Source organism: Mus caroli, chromosome 7 (genome assembly GCF_900094665.2).
Source record: "Mus caroli chromosome 7, CAROLI_EIJ_v1.1, whole genome shotgun sequence".
Lineage (NCBI taxonomy): Eukaryota > Metazoa > Chordata > Mammalia > Rodentia > Muridae > Mus > Mus caroli.
In genome coordinates, this window is record NC_034576.1 from 93326867 (window position 1) to 93348176 (window position 21310).

General features: G+C 43.2%; 1 protein-coding gene across 1 annotated transcript in view; it reads right to left on the reverse strand.

The window, feature by feature from the left end:
- Ccdc83 (coiled-coil domain containing 83) overlaps nt 1-20517 on the reverse strand; it is a 39179-nt gene extending 18662 nt beyond the window's left edge. The window contains exons 1-4 of the mRNA XM_021168112.1: nt 20409-20517; nt 13028-13144; nt 6125-6209; nt 2743-2905 (exon numbers count right to left, since the gene is read on the reverse strand). Of these exons, the coding sequence (XP_021023771.1) occupies nt 2743-2905; nt 6125-6209; nt 13028-13122 (343 nt within the window). The 5' untranslated portion in view covers nt 13123-13144; nt 20409-20517. The remainder of the gene's footprint in view (nt 1-2742; nt 2906-6124; nt 6210-13027; nt 13145-20408) is intronic.
- Nucleotides 20518-21310: the final 793 nt, after the last annotated feature.

The following is a 21310-nucleotide window of genomic DNA, read 5'->3' on the forward strand; positions in this document are numbered from 1 at the left end:
AACTGTGAGTAACTCATAAATACTGTGGTGCCTTGAATAGGTATTGCNACCATAGACTCATGTGTTTGAATGCTTGGCCCATAGGGAGGACACTATGAGGACATATGGCTTTGTTGGAAAGGGTGTGACCTTGTTGGAGGAAGTGTGTCACTGTGGGGTTGGGCTTTGAGGTNTTCTATGCTCAAGCTACACCCATTGTGGCACACAGTCTCCTTCTGCTGCCTGTGGATCAAGATGTAGAACTCTCAGCTGCTTTCCCAGCAGTTTGTCTACTTGGAAGCGGCCATGCTTCCCACCATGATGACAATGGACTACACAAGCCGGCCTCAATTAAATGGTGTCCTTTATAAGAGTTGCTGTGATCATGGTGTCTCTTCACAACAATAAAATCCTAACTAAGACAAATGCAGTATGTGTAATTTTTGGAAATCTAAACTATTCAAATTATTAGATATTTTTCATGATAACCCTAAGTATAATTAAACTTTCAACTCTAAAGTAGAATCATGGTTTAGGACTATGCAACTGAAAGGTTACCTATGTCTAGGAATGCACAAACTAAAATCTATGATTGTTTCAGAAGGGTCCCTATTTGCTCAGTTGTTCATGGCTTATGATGTCTTTGTAAAAAAAAATAATTTATTTTAATTGTGTATGGGTGTTTTTGCCTGCATGTATGTATGTGTACCACATGTATACCTGGTACCTGAGGAAGCCAAAGATGGCATCAGATCCTTTGGGACTAGAGTTATGGACAGTTGTAAGCCATCATGTTGGTGTTGGAAACTAAGTCTGAGTCCTCTTTAAAAACAGGCAGTGTTCTTAACTACTGAGCCGACTCTCCAGCCCTCTACAGTTTCTTATGCAGAGTGGGGTTTCCCCAGTCATTTCACCTCTGGAGAAACATGATTTTAACCTCTGTCCCTTTTCACGTTCCTGGCAGAGGATGGCTCTGCTCCCACTCCTAAGTGCTGGGATTACAGGCATGCTGTCATGATTAACCGTGACAATCATTTTCATGAGTCAGTTGTTTGATTCAGCCATTGGCATTTTGTTTTTTGGCTTTTCTTTGAGAAATGATAGAACGGACAGTCAGAAACATGTCTTCTATTCTCCCACATTATAAGTCTGCAGAGTGAAAGATGGGTTCTCCGATTAAATCCTCACAAATACTGAACTATTCCAAACCTGTAACCTCTTGGCCTGCTCGGGAGCACCTACTGAGTGTGATGTTTTATTTAGTTCATAAGCCTAAGTATAATATTGAGGAATGTCCTTAAACATGAAGCACTGCTCAGAGCCACATACAGTGAGCCTCACAGTCACCTGGCTGACTCCTGTGATACTCACTTCTCACACTAGTCAATTTGAGAGTCCCTTAAAGGCAACACTATATTAACCATCTCCGTAAATCTAGCCTTCATAGACCTGGTAATTAACTGATTGGTTTAATAGATGTTTATTTAAGGGATGCCCTTTAGTCTAGAGGTCTAAGGAATCCAGGGCATGGTTTCCCCATCCACCTAAAGATATACACAAGACCATACAATACCCTAAAATGATTGTTAATGCTCTTAATCAGTTATGAAAACCAGATGGGCAACTGTCCTCTCATTTGGCAGAAGAGCTACTGTCTGAGTCCTGAGCTGCAGTTAGCTATTTAGGGGAAGATTGGTAGATGTCATGGAAGTTTTAAAGAGAGTCTGATGAACATACCGATTGACTTATTTTGATGACCTTGTCATCATCTGCTGTCTTCCTTAGTCTCTGTGGCAAAAACTCTTTGAAAGTGTCACGTCTTGCCTTACCTTCTACTAAGTCATCCAACTTGGTCACCATTTAACATGTATCCCGATGGCTCCTTTTGTCAACTTGACATAACCCAGAGTCATTTTGGAAGTAGGAACCTTAGTTGAGAAAATGCCCCTTGACCCCCATCAGATTGATCTGTGGGAAAGCCTGGGCTGCATTTTCTTAATTGGCAATTGATGAAGAAGGGCCCAACTCCCTGTTGCTGGTGTCAGCCCTGGGCTAGTGCTCCTAAGAGGTATGAGTAAGCCATGGGGGAAGAGGCAAGTCAGTGAACAGTGGTCCTCCATGGCCTCTGTTCCATTTCCTGCCTTGAATTCCTGCCCTGACTTCCCTCAGTGATAGACTGTGACCTGAGCGTTGCAAGCTGGAACAAACACTTTCTCCCCAAGTTGCTTTTGGCCATCATGTTTTATCACAGCCATAGAAACCCCTCGATAACTTGGCATTTTTGTGCTCAGTTCCTCCATGCTAACAGGTGCACCTCAACAGGAACCATTGCCAGAAAGTGATTTAGCCAGAGTACTTGGCCATTCTTTAAGATGGCATTCCTAGTGGATGGATGGCCCTAGCCCTCCTCACTGTCACTGTCCTAGCCCTCCTCACTGTCACTGTTATAATCCTTCTCACTGTCACTGTCCCAGTCCTCACCCCACTGTCACTGCCCCAGTCCTCCCCACAACTTGTCATTGTCCTAGTCTTCCCCCTCACTTCTTCCAGGGCCTCTGCTTCCTTCCTTCCTTCCTTCCTTCCTTCCTTCCTTCCTTCCTTCCTTCCTTCCTTCCTTCCTTCCTTCCCTCCTTCTGTCTTCATTCCAATATGGATTGTGGAGCAGATGATATAATCTGATATACAGTCATGCATTGGAAGGCAAAGGCAGTAACTCACAAATGAATATAACACTGGTGACAATTTTCTAAGTTCCTAGCTCACCTTTCAAGCTTGCCTCCTGGTTTCTTTCAAACTCCCATTTTTCCTTCATTGCCTCCTCCACTTCCTCTCTTGTTACGACTGGTGCCTCATCCAAATTCTTCTCTTTCAGTTCTTTTATAAGATTCTTTATGTGCCAATTCTGTTCCTCCTTCAAGCGTCTATTCTGCCATAGAAACCAACAGTTAAACACATCTGCTCAACTCTTCACACCTTTTACCTAGAACCCAGGCACACGCTGAGCCTTGCAAGTACTAGCTTGGTAGCTTAGAGAACATGTAAGGTTCAAAACAAAATAAAATCAGCGCAGGAGCCATCAATAGAATGTTATATTTTTAAAGAATATGTTATCAACTTACCAGTCTATCACCCTCCCACAGGCTCCATGAACATGGTGGCTAATTTTTTTTGAACCTCCCATTAACCCTGCTTTTGTCTAGACTCCCTAACTTAGTCATCTACCATGTGTAAAGTCAGATGCTAGACACCAAAATGATATCTATTAGCAAAACAGAGGAAAGGCCTTTATTGAACTGCCATTACCATTTGCTTTCATCACAGATGACATAATTAATAATCTTGCTTTAGGATGGTGTTCACGCACCATTCCAAACTTTTCAATTGAAATAAAAAGCAAGTTACTCTTGTGGATGTCTGATCCATGCTTTTAAGATGCATATTTTTAACTGACTTGAAGTTTATTTTTGCCATTGCTGTCTTACTGTGTGTATCAGGGAATCCAAACTGAGAGAACAAGTCATGCCCCAAGCTGCCCTTCGGTAGTTACCAATGGGAGTTTTTTACAGTGATGTCAGTGGTCCCAGCCAATGACTTGAATTCATGAGAAAACACAAGAGCAGCAACAGAAGCAACTGCATGGGTAAATCTGAAACTTATGTACTTAGAGTTTCTGTAATTATTTTATGTGAAAAATATCAGCGTGGAGCAATAAACACAGACCTACACTTCATTACCAATAAGTCAGTCCCAATTTATAAAGTGTGTTTTATATGAGAATACAAATGAGGAGGGATGTAACTGAGATGGAGTTGGTATTGATCTTAATTAGATTACTATAGATTAGGATGTTAATTAGAATCCTCACGGAAGTCACTGAGAAAGTAACTAAGATGGGATAAAAGAAATGATAGTTAAAAGAGTACTCGAGAAAGAGTGTAACACAAAAGAAAATAATGGAAGAATAAAAGTAAAACAAACACAAGACACAGAAAACAGAGATGGAAAGGCACGTGTGGAGGGACACACCTGTCATCCCAGCACGTGGAAGGTAGAGGTCGGAAAGCGACATCTTAATCCTGCCCTGCTGTAGGAGTGCCAGTGCTGACCAGTGGAGCATGTGCCCTTTGAAGGCAGCTTCCTCTTCTTTCACACTTTAATCATACTGTGTGGAGCCTCAAGGACATTGACAAGGCTTCTTTTCATTCTTACTCTTCACTTGCGCCTACTTTAATTTTTGTTACAGATACTGCCACTCTGACAACCCCAGAGTCACAGGCATATTGCCAAGAGATTGTCAAGAGCCACAGATCACTGCGGAATGGACAAGAGCTGCCATTTTACAAGAGGGAAACTGAGCCTGCAGGGGCCTGGGAATCACTGCACAAACCACCCAGACACTGATCTCAACAGAGTCAAACAGAGATGGTTTATTGAATACCACATCCCAAGACTGATTGATCAGGGCTGCAGGGGAGACTCAGGAGCTGAACTTCAATATCTAGCTAGAATCCTATAGAGCTTTTAAGTATGAGATCCACAAACATCTGTGCCGAGTCATTTCACCATCAGGATTTAGGGACGTGTCTTTATTGTGCATTTATCCTGCTCCCACTGGTTGGGGTATTCAACTGTGACAGGGGACTTGACTAATCTAACATTCATGTCTTGTCTACCAGGATGTCAGTTACCTATGTCCACGTCTCTCTCTGCAAAGAGGATGCCAACTCCCAGTGAGGACTTTGGAACTTAAACTCTACTCAAAATGGAAGTCTTACTCCAAATAGCGTTTTATGTTGGTGCAGGTGTCTCTCTTACGTTGGGGTCCATCCCAGGGGCAGCTGATAAAAACAAAACCATAAAAGCTTATACATATGTCAGGAAGTGCTGCCTGGCAGTTGGTTCGGGTTCAAGCTTACTGTGGTTAACTATACAAAGCAGTTCTAACTGACTTCTGCTATGCTTGGTTTCCAAGAGCACAGAACATAGCAGAATATGCAATCAACTTGAACACGAGACAGATTCCTAGTAACAGCAGTAACAGCACAGAAATGGCAGGCTAGACAGGTCACAGTGACCTAGGCCTTAACAGTCTACCTAGGCCTTACCATTCCACCTAGGCCTTAACAAGGCTGGTGCCAAGTTTTGCCAGAAAGCTGTCACTAGAAATTTGAATAGTCAGGATGGAATGCAAACCCATTTTGGCTCTAGATCCCATTAAAATGTAAAGACACAGCCTTTAAACACACAAGTTGAGCTAGGTATAATGCATATGTGTAATCCCAGCATTCAGGAGGCTGTGAGGGAGAAGTATGAGTTCAAGGCTAGACTGGTATAGTAAGACCCTGTACTGCAGTGGACATGGTAAACAAAAAAGCCAAATAAAACAGTCAACTTCGGAAGTTTCCATCCTATACAGAGTAAATCAGTGAAGGACTGTCTTAGTATGTCCTTGCCAATGTGATGCCCGAGGGTATAAACTGGTTTCATTATCATTCACTGCTCACGGACATAGCCACCATCACCTTGATATTCACATTCATCTTATTTTTAAACGTTTTAATTATCGTGTATGTATGTAGGTGTGTGCATGGACACATGCCACAGATCGTATGTGCAGATCCGAGGACCATTTTCTTTCCTTCACCATGTGGGTTCTGCAAATCAAACTGGAGATTGTTGAGTTTGGTAGTAGGTGGTTTTATGTACTGAGCTGGTAGCCCTTAACCTGATTTTTACAAAATAAACTTTAAGTTTCCCATTAGTTATTGTAACAACTGAGAGTATACTGTTCTACATGCATTTACATATATGCACACTCCTGGAAAAGCTGAAACAAAGATTCAGAGAGAGGAGAGAGAGGCAGTGATCCATTGTGGGAATAAACAGGAAGTCAGAAGATAAACATGATTTCCGGGGTATCTGTCCTCATGATCTAAGTAACACGACTGAACTGGCTTTCCCTGATATCCTCAACACCGTGGAGACAGTAGTGCTGGCTTGCCCCCAATGTGTGAAGAAAATTAATAAATTATAAGTCAGCTGATTCCCAGCATCAAAGAGCATGCTTCCTAGGGTGACGAGCCATCAGGAGCTGATAGCATTCTTACTGTGCGCATGCTCTGTGCCCGTGCAGACGAGCACTCACCCTCTCTTGGTACTTTTGATTCTTTTCCCTCAGCTTCTTGATCTGGAACATGAATCGCTCCACTGCATTCTCCTTTATTTCACGACTGAGGAGAAACAAGGATGTTCGGGTTAGTTTCCTCAGAGAAGGGTACTGCGGCCACCTTTTCATTTAAACTAAACTGAAACCAAGTAAGACCGAGGGCAAGTGGACCGTGGAGCGCAAGTGGACTAGGGGAACCTGGGCATACCCACAAGTCTGTGCTCTTACTGCACGTTCTCTTCCAAAGGTTAAAGCTTCCCCACCACAGACGGTTCTTTAACATATAGCAAGGATAGGTCTGATGACCACCCATTCATAGAAGAAACAGAAAGAGCCGGAAGCTCAGGTACAGGGCAGTCGGTGACTATATGAAGGTCTTGTGTACTCGGCATTTCCAAAAGGGAGTAAATCTCAGAACTCTAGGTCTGAGATTGAAGCAAGGTTACAGAGACCTCCCTTATTTAGCTAACGATAAAGTGCGCGGTTTTAAATTTTGCTCTTTACAATTTCTTGCCTCCTCGGTTGTAGACAAATCAAATCTCAGGGCCTAGAACTCCAGGCTGTCAGATAAGCCTCATCTAGCTCTATGTATTATTATGTGGAGTAAAGTAAGAATTCGCACGTGAAGGGTGCCCTCGAGAGTGCTCGTCAATTCTTGTTGAATATGAATTGCTACTAGGACTCTCTCTAAAACCTCATTTCTATTTATGACCTTGTGTTCTTAGGAGAGGGAAAATTGAGGCTCCTTTCTTCCACAAGACGAGGAAATGCAAAAACTATGTAAACAAATCACACGGTTGCATGCCTCAAAAGGAAGGCAATTTGAGCACCAAGAATGCTGAGTTAGTTCTGCGCACACACACACACACACACACACACACACACACACACATACACACACACAGAGTACACACACACACACACACACACACAGAGTACACACATTCAGGCATGCAGCAAATGAATGTTTAAACGAAAATCCAAGAAGATGAGTTTCAGAGCTCATCGGTTTCAAACCTCCACCATTTGTTAGCCAGTACTCCCTTTCATGAAGTCGCAGACTCAATGGCTGCCACTTGGCCCCACATTGCTTTGGGGACCACGGGGATGGGTTAGAACAAGACCTTCGTGGTCCTTGCCTTCAGGGAGTACAGTTTCCTAGATTCAGAGTAAGTGATTATACAAATACTGTTTACATACTGTGATTGTGATGGGCGCTATGGGGGACTATGGGGTGGGAAGGGAAGAAGGTGGAAGGGCTGCTGTTCTGCAGGGCAGGGAAAACGGGTCTCTGAATAAGCAAAGCTTTACTTCCAATTAAAGAACTAATTTCTCCATACCCCTTGCCTCCTGGGGTGTGTGTGTGTGTGTGTGTGTGTGTGTAGCACCCAAACACAGGGCCTCATTCATATCACACAAATGTTCTACCTCTGAGCTGTATCTCCACCCTCTAGCTCTCTTTTTTATGGATAAGAAATGAAGATATTATATGTTATCTGAACAGTGCAGCTCCTCGCATAATCTCTGTAACAGAGCGTGGGACATAAACCATGCCAGGAAGCTTGCTAAGGTAGAGCAAGTCGAGACCCAGACATTCGGTGGGCACACACCTGAGGCTTAGGGGACAGTCAGCTTCCTGCCAGACTCCTATCTTGAAACATGTGCCATGCTTCTCACATAAAAGAAACGTGTTCTGTGGTTACATAGGCTCAAGACAGAGTTCTCCACGGAAGTACCTAGAGGCTGGGAGAGCTTAACCAATAGGCTTTCCTTCCCAGACATTCCTCCCTGCACAAGGTATTTAATCTCAGGGCCACCCTGAGAAGTGAGGTATGGTTTTATGTATCCATTTTCCACCATGACAATAAACTGTTTAGAACTATAGATTGTCTTTTTCATCAAGATCTGCTGTGAGGAACCTGGAGAGGGCCTTGTCTACAGAGCTGCAGTTTAATTTTCCCATAGAAGACCTCTCTGTGCTCCTGGTCTGCCTCCTCCAAGCTAAGGACAATCATCTCTGCTGGGCTGGACAAGCCGGGGCTCCCTTTTCCCCCTACCCCGGCCCCAGGCTAGATGCTGTCCCTAGCCCTTGGGCCCCCACCTCCATTCTCAGCTCTTCAGTGACTTCCAGTGGCACCTGGATGTCCAAGAGTTAAAAAAAAAAAAAAAAAAAAAAACCTCCATGGCTCCTGCCTCTTTGAAGATACAGTGCCCCCCCCCCCCAACCAGATCTGGCTTTCTCAGACTATGCTTTTCCACCCCAGGAGTGGTGTCATAGTGCTTCCCTATGGCCCAGCACTGCATGGGATAAGTGCAGTCAAACTCCCTGCGTTCTGCCTCCCCAAGAGGCTGAGCCCTGTGGCAGAGCAGACTCAACTGTGGGACAAGGCAAATCTCAAATATGCTGTCTCCATCTGTTGAGTTGAGACTTTGATGGACAGAATAGAGTGGCTTCCTCAATACAGCCAAGAACTTTTCTTTGGAATGCCTGTCCACCCAAACCCAGGTCTGTCATATGATGTTCATATTCTAAAGATGTTCGCTGTTCGTCTGAAATTCTACTTTGGTTGTTCAGCTTCTATTTCTATTACATCTGAAGAAACCTACAGCTGCTAACCTGTGAGTGGTTAGGAGCAAATGGCTTGGTCTCAGGCTCATCCTACAGTGAGCCATGTCTAGCAGTTCTTGGAGAATTCTGAACTGTTTTCGGCCTCCCTGGCCCCCTTGTGGAAATCATGGCAATTGAAGGTTTAATTTTTGACTTTCCGTGGCTTTCTGAAGAGGTGGACTTGCCTAGGAGCACTAGAGCTTAACTTCAGAACCCCATACTCTTGCCTGTTACATGGAATTGTCTTCATTGTGCCCTTTTATATGTGCCCCATCAATGCCTTAGTATCCTCTATGTCATGCTGAGGGCTGAAGGAGGTGGGATGATAAACCCAGATATAGTACAGTGATTTTGTGTGTGTGTGTGTGTGTTTTTTTTTTCAAGAAAGGGTTTCTTTATGTGGTTCTGATTGTCCTGGACTTCACTCTGTAGAACAGGCTGGCCTCAAACTCAGAGATTCATCTGCCCCTGACTCCAGAGTGTTGGGAGTAAAGACATAGCCCCTATGTCTGGCTCTTGCAATGATCTTAAAAGGGTCTAGTGCTATTACAAAGCATAGCGTCACCATGTGACTTTATATCACTTCCTGCCCATACTTTCAAAATGTTACTTATATACAAATTTCCCCTTCTATGAAATATCATTGGAAATTTGAGGCTGAAAACACACTTAGAATGTTTTTTTATGCGCATGTCTGTGTACTACTTGTGAGTCTGGTGCCCATGAAGGTCAGAAGAGGGGAGTTGGAGTTACAGATGGTCATGAGTCACCATTTGTGTGCCAGGAATTGAATCCAGGGTCTCTGGAAGAACAGCAAGTGTTCTTACCCCAGAGCCATCTCTCCAGCCCTAAGAAAAATAACTTTTTAAAAAGATGAGTATTTTTATTGTATGTCTCATCCAAGGAGTATTTAAAAATTAGTGCGTAGAAATGAACAATTTAGAATTCAATAAACACATCATTTTACTAATCTAGTAAATCAGAAGATGTATTTGAACTTAAAAACATTCTATTCTTTTCTAGTTAAAAAAAAATAATTATACCCAAACCTATATCCAGTTACCTATATTGTAGAAAGCCAAAGAAGAAGTATAAAGGATAAGATAAAAGCCATCGTTAGAAGAAATCACTTCTGGCATCTCTAGTATCAGCTCTTCAAAAAGTAACATTCCGGAGAGGTTCCTGGCCTTCTTTTCTTGTAGGAGAGTCCCTGTGTGCATGGCAGTGCCTGACCAAAAGACTGGGCTGTGGTAGGCACTACTGTTAGTGTACACTCACCAGTGGGTGAGACAACATTGGATGCATGGCAAGCATTTCAACACCCAGATAAACACTGCAAATTTGTATCTCCTACACCCATGAGTGAAACAGTATCTTAGTCTTATCTTTGTCAGTTTGATTCTGCACTCAGCCAGGACTCAACAGTGAAAGAAAGAGACCCCGAGTTTACACTCTGTACCAACTATGCCAGGCATTGCAGAGACAGACATGAAATCCAGTGTTCAGAATTTGTTGAGGAAGAACCAAGCAGAAAGCACATCTGGTGTTCTCCTTCATCTCAGCTCTAAGTGTTTTTGAAGTGGGGACTTAAGGGTTCTTTGGGAAGTCAATTGTGTTGGATTGGACTTTTGCTGGGGTAAACATTCGAAGGAATATTTCACTGAAGCAGACACAGGTGCAAGGATGCTCTCTGCTAAAGCAAGCACTTGACAGGACACATGATGAAGAATTCTTTGTTAAGGACACGCATGTATTGGTCCACCTTACATTGCACAGTTGAGCTCCATTTGTCAGGACTCCATAGAGAGAAACACACCAAAAAAACAAAAACAAACAAAACAAAACAAAACAACAACAACAACAAAAAACTGGTGGTGTGCTGCGGCTTCTTGCCACTTCCATGGACTTAGGCAGATTGGCAGAGTGATGTCAGCTGAGACAGACCCGTGGAGTTTTGCGAAGACAGACTCACAAGCTGAGGCAAGACAGGTGGTGAGGCAAGACTTGTGGAAGACATGTGATGTCTTGGGGGAGTATAAATAGGACTGAACAGACAGTGATAGAGGCTCAACGTGGCTTGCTGGTACAGCTAGCCACGCAAAGCTTGTGGGTCTCTCGTCTTCACTGATCTTCACTTTGATGAGAAAGGCACAGTGAAGAACTTCTCCTGACATCCCTCTTGGTCCCTCCTGATAATTTGTGCGGAGTCCGAGGTCTGGCTGTCTCTGATGGGTAGTGACACCACTGCTGATCCCTGTTTGCTATCCCGACTCTCCTGAATTGGACTGCTGGTGTGTCCAGGAAGTGCTTGCGAGTGGCTTGAGCTGCCGCTGCTGACCTGTGAACTGAACTGCCAATTTTCTGACAACACTTATGGGCATTGCTCTAAAGAACCATTTCTAAACAGGCCCACTTCCCCCATATCCTTTCTTTTCTACTACCTCTGGTGGGTGGTGGGCTAGAAGCGAAGTTAAAGTGTTTCAGAACCCTCACTAAAAAACAGGCTTTGGAAAAAAAAATTAAAGGTACATTTTTTAACTACTTGCTCCATATGAAAACAAACCCACGAACTACTTACTACCCATCCAAATAATCTTTGGTCTCAAAATCTTTATTTGCACTTTCTATCGTTAAAATCTACAACCAAGTACACACCTATCTCTCTCTATCTATTCTCAGTGTAGGAAAGCTGGGTGGAAGGAGAAAACAGGAATCATTACTGAGAGATGACAGCTACATAGATGAACAAAGGTGCTAAGAATCATTTTTATACAAACAAAAAACCTCATTTTCTTTGGAAGTTTTTTATTTTTTTTTATTTTTATTTTTTTGAAGTTCAGTTCTTCAGAAAGCATGAATCACTATCCACTGGGGGCTCACTGCTTTCTGACCTCATGGAACAGAGTGAGAAATACAAGCCGCTGCCAGGCAGTCCTCCTTTAGCTGCTGAGAGAGGGTCCATGGCTACTTGCCATGTGACAGAAGTTCTGTTACGGAGGAAACCCAGAGTAAGTGAATGGCCATTGGCAGAGCACGGGCCAGCAAGCCTTTGGCTCTTGTTGTCTGTCAGATTATTAGTGCATTTTAAACAAATGACAGAGAACACAGACACAGGAATAACCACTTTCTGTGGCTCACCAGCTCCTGAGAAACTCGAGTGTTTGCCTCTTTGTAAACCTCTGGTAAAGAGGGAAGAGACTGGCCTTTGTCAACCACAAGGAGAATCAACTGTAATGATGTCATCACAAAACCACGGAGCAAGTGAGAGTCCAGCCTGTGTTCACAGAGCCTGGGTTTTCTGCACTGCTTCCAAGAGAAGAAAGATTCCAGTTATATGGGAAATGCATGCAAATATTCCCTTGCTGATACTTAAGGGTAGCTCAAGTAAGCGCTCTCCCCAGTGGCTCTTTTTTTTTTTTTTCTAGAATTCTGACCCTTTATACAGATGTAGTCACTAGCACCAGGGTGCTAGTGCATCCCTGTAATAAATAATTTCTCTTTCCTAGTCCCAGCGTTCATTGCTTGCTCCAGCACTTACACCGCTAGACTCTGCCCTCTGTCCTTCACTCTGGTGGCTGCCATTTCCTGAACTATGGTATACCTTTTCATATGTCTTTCCCATAAACCATATTTTTCCACTCTCTCCATAACTGTCTTCATCCAGAGATTAACTTGCACGGCTTCTCCGTCCTAGCTTTTCCAAACCCTCTGACTAGAGACTAGGTCAAGTCAGTTTTTCCTTCTTTACATGTCCGTCTGCTAGGCTTCAATGCTGTAGGAACCATGTGGTCCTGCTCACGGCTGTATTCTGGCTCAGCACTTGTCCTGAACATGATAAATATACAAATATTTGTTGAATGAAAACATGAATGATTTCATTCTTATTTGGAAATGTACTAACACTTGTCCATGAGTTCCCTAAAAATTACACATTGGAACATCTACCCAGTGCCAAGAGTTGACATTCTCAAGCCCTCAAGAGTCTATTTGTTGAAACAAGACATCTCCAGCTCCTAGGAGTGAGACATTATGAAATGCCTAAAAAGAGAAAAACAAAAACAAAAAACAAAAAAACAAAACCAAAAACAAACCAAGGTAGACAGTGCTTGAGTAATGACAGCCAAGGTTATATCACACACACACACACACACAGCACAGCGGCACGATGTCTCTAGTCCATCTTGTTTTCTTAGCACTGCTTAGCTACATCACTCCAGTCTTAGCAATGACTGCATCTGCATGGGGCTGTTCTCAGGTTCAGACTGCAGACTTACTGATAGTCCAGAAGGGCCTCACTGACAGGCAGCTTCGAGTCTTTTGGTGGTCCATCAGGGGCATCTTTTTTGCTTCCTTTGGCTGAGGCGTCCATGGTTCTGGTTGGCCACTAAGACCTAAGGGCCAAACAGATACAGGGAAAGTGAATCAGCCCCATCTTGACCCTGCTACCTGTGCTGACTCTGGAAAATCACCCCTGGGGCTTAAGACTGACCATTTTATCCCGGATCTAACATCATCCACAAGGTGGGAGCACCATTAAACAGATGGATTCTTTAGTCTGGTGAGTTCTGTGCTTAGCCCAGATAGAGCATCGCTGCACACCCCAGTTCATCTGGAACTGTGTAAGGCATGAGTACTGTTAAGTTATCCATCATTCTTCTCCATGACCAAAGGCCTATGCTTCTTAAGCTGTTTATTTCTCCACAGTGTTTGGCAATGTGCACTGTGTGTAGCAGCATCTCAATAAATGTCTATTTAAAAAATACCGTGTGTGTGTGTGTGTGTGTGTGTGTGTGCGTGCAAATATTGTAAGAGTCAGGGGTCAGGGAGGACTGGGGTAAGATGGTGACAGGTCCACCGCGGGAACCAATGAGATGTGGTTTCTTATGAATAGCAAGCTAGTCAACCTTCTAGCCTGGGTGGTGAAGATACTCATGACCCCTCATCCCAGATAAGGAGCTACTGACAGTTGGTGGCTACTAGGGGAGGAAGCCTCCTGTGCACCATTGGATGGCTCCACTCGTGTGACCAAGGGCAGCACAAATTGTACTCAGTAGGTCATAAGAAAAAGAAAAGGATGTTGGAGGTGGGGAGTGGGAGTGGGAAGGGAGGGATGGACCAGGGAGAAGTTGTAAAATATGACCAAAATACACTATATGCAAAGAATAAAGAATATGCACTGTATTGTATACAATGGATTAAAAAAACATATTAAAAAAGTATTTTTTTTTTGTTTTTTGAATCAAGACTTGAGGGCCTGAAAGAATTTCATTTGGCCAGAGTTTTTAGAGAAATCACAAATAAAAGCTTACTTTGAAGTATTTTTTAAACAGCTAAGAGATTTACAAATGCAACTAACTGTAATAAGGATGTTGCTTCATTAACTTTTCATAAACCATAAATTGCCTTTACATAAAATAATTAAATTGTCAATAGTATTTTTAAAGGAAGGAAAATCAAGACCCACTACTGGCTGATGTTTGCACGAAGCAGGAATCCCTCATGGGTTTGGCTTAGGAATCAAAACATACTTTTCAGAATATGGCTTTCTCTAGATGATTCTTAACTCACTTCATTGCTGTCCTGAGCTCAAGGGTCTGTCCTCTTACCAATGCATCTGTAGTTTGGTTTGGGAAACATCTTGGGGATTGTTTACATGACTGGAAACTTTTTACTGCAAGCATGTGATTATTCTTGGGCAACGCTGTTTCTCTCCCTCCAACAGACACAATTATTATCAAATAAATACTTGGTTAGGTGGGACAATCAGGCAGGTGTGGGTTTTAATCTTAGACCCTATCACTGGCTTTTTGTGTGATCTTCAGAGAGTTACTTAATCTGTTTCTACTTTAGATTCCTCATCTCTTGAACAGCTGAGAAGGATGGCAATCTTACTGTAAGAGCTGTGATGAGCTTAGAGTATATAAAGTGCTGGCCTAGTGTCTCACATGTACGATGTTTCATAAGCCATATGTCTCTTCTACTCTGTCTTCACTTTCAGATACGCGTTATTTTTCTTTAAATTGCAGGCACTGTACTGCAGGGGTCTTCATGCTCTAGACTCCAGTCCTCAGGGCTCACTGTGGCCTGGCTTCACCAATGACTTGGATAACCTAACAGGGAGTCCACAGACGTGTATGGATCATCTAGATCCGCTGACGTGGAACCACACTTCTCTCTATAGACTTGCTCCTCATGCACCCATAATTCCAGCGATGCTTTCTTTGTATCCGAGAGTTTTCTAGACAAGTATGTACCCATCTTTAAAAAAATCATTAACATGGTGTCTTTTTTTTTCCCCTTTTGAGACAAGGTCTTACTTTGTAGCCCTAGCTAGGCTGGAACGTATGGAAACCCTCCTACCTTAGCTTCTTGGGTGCTGAGATTACAAGTGTGAGCAGCCCACCATACTTGTCTTCTTAACTAGGACACGTATTTGCAATTCAGTAAGTTCCACACCAAAACCTATCATTATTTCACATAGTCCATAAACAATTTTCAGCGAAGAAACATTGTTTCTCTTTGTTTCTGATACCATGCTGAATTGTTACATTATTTCCTACTTCAGAATATGAATTTTTATCTTTATAAAACAAGCATGCTAATGTTTCATTTAAAAACAATAGCTTACTATTCCATTTTTTTTTTACTCTACTATATTTTATTTAAAAGTCGAGACAAATGTCAAGACTAATATCTTTCTGAGTCATATGGGAAAGATCAAGTGTGGTGAGCTCCTCCAGCGTTCCCCATCTGGCGCTGCAGAAAACACGGCCTCATCTCGTTCAGTTACCTCAGCTGTGTGACTGCTATGCTTTTACCTCTCTGAATGCATAATTCGTTATTTAACAGCAAGCTTACCACAAAGGATTTTAATAAAATATGAGGGAAAATGTCAAGCCACTAAAGCATGAATAATTCATGCACAAACAGCAATGTGTGTTGTCATTGTTTTGAAGGCTTTCAAGAAAATTAGCAAGACAATTGAACTGCAAATGGCAGTACCCCAAAAGGTGATGATGCCCAGTAGACGGTAGGACATTCACAAACACAGCCGCTGACCTTCTGAGTCTGACTACCCCAGTGAAGGGTGAAAGACCATTCACAAAGCGAATGCTATCTTCAGGAAGGCTTCATCTGGTATAATTCCTGACAAATGAATGTCGAATCTGCTTGCAGTGACTGCAGACATGTATTTGGTGCATGCTTTGTGGCTAGGATGCTTCCTGGTCACTAACTGTACAACGGAGCAGAAGCAAGATGGAAACTCAAAGTTATCGGGAGATGCACACAGCAGCAGACCTTACACAAAACACTGAGGGGCCTGAGAGAGGGGGAGGGGGAGGGGGAGGGGGAGGGGAAGGGGGGAGGAGGAGGGAGACTAGAGAAGTTATTCAAGTGCTACTCTCTCTTTAGAAGGTCATTAAAATATGATGGCTCTTGTGCCTTTGTGCATGTGTGCTCTTTCTTGCCCGGTGAGTTTGGACAGTTTAATAACTTACTTCGAGGTGTGAGCAGAGAACAGCCTGGCTCCTAAGAATTCCAGTCTCCAGGTTTTCCTGGGTCTGGAGTTTCCTCTGACACAACTGTTTTTTTCCTGTCAGAAAGTGTTTCAAAACAGTATTCTCAGCGCTTCTCAGTGAAAAATGAAGTTAATGAAGTAAAAGTGGAAGTATGATTATCTTCTCGTGGACCAATATCCCACAAGCCTCTGGCTTTTAAAGTCATCAATAGATGCAGAATGGATTCCTGTCTGCACAGTCTCTCGGCGGTGGGGCCTGGCACCTGGACAGTGTCTCCGCACCTCATTTTCTCTCTCCTTTCTGCCCTAACACCTTTCTGGACATATGAAATGGCTCCTGATGTTGCTTGACTTGTTTCCCATCAACACAGATTGAAATGGAAGATACTGACCTAATTATTAGCAGTGGCAACAGTTCTGAATGAGTCCATTGGTAGAAAAGTAACATGTAATTAAAAGATATTGGTTAGAGGTGACAATTGTCGTAACGTTTAATTTGTAAGAAAAGTGAGAGGTAAGCAGAAATAACTTTTCCTCCCTTTTCTGTTCTGTAACCTCCATGGTTTCTTTCCCTTCTATTTGCACAGCTGAATCTTAGTGCCCCTCCTCCTTCGGCTATTCCCTTCCAGCTATGGATTTGCCAGCTAGAACGTCTTAATAGAAATGTATGTTTAATCACGGCACACACCCCTTCAATTCTCTGTCATTAAAAAGTGGGGGAGGTATTTTAGAGACAGCTCTGGCTCTGCCAGCAGTTCGCTCCAAACTCAAAGCTATCAATAGTAACAGGAACAACAGCGTGGTCCGTCCAGGATCCTGGCTAAGTAAGGCGCAGTTCAAAGGCCCAGAAGTCATTATAATACTGGTTGCGAGGCAACATGCACATTTAAAATGTTCATAATACTCATCTCAATAAACTAGAGTTCATTTAATGCTGAAAAGTAATACTTCAGCAAGCTCATGTTTTTGCGAATTCGAAAATATATGCTGGCCCATAAACCAGCTACATCCTGGATGTTCAATGCACACTGTTGTGAATGAGTTGCCTGCAAACACCCATATATGGCCTCACTTCATTACTAACAATGTGGATGCAATGTAACAATTTGTAAAGCAAAATTATTTCAATATCTTATCTTTTAAAAAATTATTATTTTTGTAGGGCTGCTAATAATTAGCTCAGTGGTTGAAAGCACTGGACCTGGGTTCACTTCCCAGCACCCAAGTGGCATCTCATAGCTATCTGTAACTCCAGTTCCATGGCTTCTGACACCCTCAGACAGACATCTGTGCAGGCCAAACACCAAAGGATATAAAATAAAAATAAATTTTATATAGAAGAAATATTATTTTGCTTGTGTATGTAATCATGGTGTGCATGTGTGTAGACGTGTGTGGGAGCAGGTGCATGTGTCCATGGGTAGAGGTCACAGGTCAACAGTGGATGTTTTCCTTAACTGCCCTCTGCAGTGTATGTTGAGGCAGGGTCTCACACTTGGACCTATAGCTTGCTAACTCAGCGAGTCAATCGAGTCAGTGTGTTCTGGGATCCATCTCTGCCTCACAGACACTGCGATTCCACCATGCCCACCGTCCCAACGTTGCTATGGGCACTGGGGATCTAGAACCGGGTCTATATACTTACACAGCTCACATTTCCCCACTGAGCCATCTCCCCATCCCAGCAAAATTCTCTGGAATTCAAGCGTTCATTTATGCCAGGAACGCTTTTTGACCTAGAGAAGGTTTTCTGTCTCACTAGAATGCACTGTTAACAGAATCAGAAATGCACTCCAGCATTAAAACAAAATGAAGTTGATTTACTTAAGTCCTTTTACAAGTGGTAATTCCATCTAAAATTACTTTAAAATCCTTCACACGTCTTTTCATATAGACTATATATATGTACATAGTCCCAAATAGTGTGAAAATGCAAAGCTTATTCATTTTAGAAAAGTACCATTAAAACCGTTTGTTGAGATCTATGTGTTTAGAAACATGTAGATGAATGATATTGTCACATATCTTTTGGAGGTCGGTGCTGTGTGTAGTGTTTTTTCTTTTTCTTTTTCTTTTTTTTTCTTACAGGGAATCAAGTTCAGGCCTTGCCTGTGCTCAGCACCATCCCAGCTCCCTTCCCAGAATGCATTTTTCTTGTCAATGTAAATGTTTAGTCTCCGGTATATTTGAATCATAGTTCCCAAATTCTTCTAGATTCTAAGCTTCAGTGTGGTCTATCTTCCCATGCAGAATTGCTAGTAACAAATCGCTAAAAACCAAAAAGTTTGAAAGAACTACACTACCCTAACTAGTCAGCAGGACTAGACTGTTCCCTGTCCCTTGATACAAATGTCTCCACAGAAAAAGAATATCGAATGAGTAAATATTATTTCATAGACATAAAACATCACCTGGAAGAGAGTCTTATGAGGACAGTGGCCGTGCCTTTACAGTAGTGAACATAAGGAACGTAGGCTGGGGTCAGGACTTGGAGCTGTGTGCAAGCGGATCTGGGAGCAGCCACCACATACTCTGGCGCAAACTCCACACTTATCTTCTTTCTTTGCCTTCACAGAAATAAATCTTTCCCTGTCCTCCTCCTCCTCATCTTCCTCCTCCTCTTTCTCCCTCTCTTTTTTTCCTTCAATGGGACCTCCTTTCCTAGCTCCTCACTACATCAACTCCTTCTACATCAGAAGGAGATTATGGGGTAAAGGAGAGAATGAAGAAACAAACAAGGCCCTTGTCTAATCTAACTGTCAACTTGTTACAGCCTAGGTCCTATTCGTCTGTGGCGTTATCTTGTTAACTGATGTAGGAGGGTCCAGAGCACAGTAGGCAGTGCTATTCTCTTTGGAGGTAGTTCTAGGCTGTACAAAACAAACAAAGAATAAACTATCTAAACATGTCTTAAGGTTTTCATTGCTGTAAAGAGACACCATGACCAAGGCAACTCTTATAAAGAACATTTAATTGGGGCTGGCTTACTGGTTCTGAGGTTCAGTTCATTATCATTATGACCAGAAGTATGGCAGCGTCCAGGCAGGTATGGCTGAGACATCTTCATTCAAAGGAAGCCAGGAGAGTGGCTCAAAGCCCCTCCCTTGCCCCCTCCCCCATTTACACACTTCCTCCAAAAAGGCCATGCCTACTCCAAGAAGGCCATACCTCTTAATAGTGCCGCTCCCTGGGCTAAACCACCACAAAGTATAATCCTGTGAGCCGGTAAGCAGCCTTTCTCTTTCTCCATGGTTCCCTCAGTGACTTCCCTCAACAATGGACTGTAATCTGTAAGCTGAAATAAACCGTTTGCTCCTCTAAATTGTTTTTGGTCAAGGTATGTGTCACCACACAATGAAATTAGAACCGTATCATAAAAATCCAGAGCATTCATTACATGAAGAAGTCACATGTTTTCTTTTGAAGGAGTTGTATCACCAGGGAACTAAAATCTATGAATTGCTTGTGAGGTTAATATGCAAGCACACTAAACGCAGAGGAAAGTCCTACTTGTGCTGGATCAGGCCCTGCCACTGAGAAGCATCTCAAGGGTGTGCAAGGTCTTCACTTAACAACTTTCCTCAGCTTGGGAACCACTGGGGACACTAGGAGAAGGCAGGAGAAGTGGAACCCCCATTCTCCACTAAGTCAGTTCAGCACAGGTTTTGGTCCTGTCTGACCCCCAGTTTCTTTCTTCATCTTTTCCATCTCGTTTCAGAACTGTTAAGAGTATTCATAAAGCTTTGAGGCAATTGTGGAGTGATAGACAGCAACACAAAAGTCTACTTGTTCTGTGAGGTTGAGACTCCAAGACACCGAAGGGTGCTTGAGGCTTGGGATACTACCAATCATGTTAGATGCCATCACAGCCCCCGCCCCCTTCCGTACTGTGTACCTATAAACCTATAACAAAACTTAGATTAATAATACTGGAATAGAACAGTTATCAGATATGACAAACGTTACTTAAAACAAACAAAAATGCTTATTTCAGGCATTTTCCATTTAATATCCACCCCTCATCCTTCACAAAGATCCTCAGGTATCTGAAACTGATAAAGGGGGACTACTGCATCAGAGGGCTGGGCATCTACTGAGTTAAGAGACTGGGCTAGGACACCCTGAAGGTTACAAACCTTTAAGTTTAGGGCGGCTAAAACCAAGCAGGTATCCCTGTCTCCAGAATGGTGAAAGAGGGGCACGGCTTGGAGAATCCTTCTCAACAGTTCTTAACCGCTCAGGAACAACGCTCCGAGGGAAAAACCAGAGGGCGCGACCCCAGGCCCATCTCGTGTCAGGGCAAATCAAGAGGAGGGAGTGTCCACTGTAGTGGGGGAGGGTTCCTATAAAGTTTTGGGGGCAGACAGAAGTCAGAGGTCACACAAGGATGTTAGCTTTCTCCCAGCATCGTCTCCAGCGTTTTCAGGTGAGAATTCCGGGTTGTGGGCTGGTGGTTCTCAGGTACAAACAACCCAAAGCACTCTCCCTCTCTCCCTTCCAACCCCATCCAGGTCCCTCCCGCTGTTTTCAAAGCGATTGGCATCTTCATCTGCTATCCCATTCTGGTTTAGGCACCATGGCGATTCGCGCGCGCCACCTGGCGGGCATATGAGGAATAGTGCGGGTGAGGGAGTGCAGAGGTTAGGGCAGTGGTCCAGTCCTTTCTTCTTTTTCCCCAAGGCCTCTCTCTCCTCTTTTCGAATTCTCTGTGCTTGGAAGGTGGTGTATGTAAATAGGACTCCAGCTTTGTGCGCATGCCTCGCTCGGGTCATTGCAAGCTTATATTTGCTGATGTAAAATGACTCCTCTGTGATTCAAAACAACTCTCCGATGTGGGGGATGAGGGAAGGGGCAGAACTCCTGTGATAGAGGTGCTGTGCTTTTCTGTCTGCATTTGTCAGCTTGGGTTTAACTCCAGCAAGTACTCACAGGGCAACGTGAGGCACTGAAGTCTTTGCATCTGTCTTCTCATTTTACTTTTAAGCGTTTAACAAAGCAATATAGTGCAGTTCAGTCTCATCCCGACGGCAGTCTATTA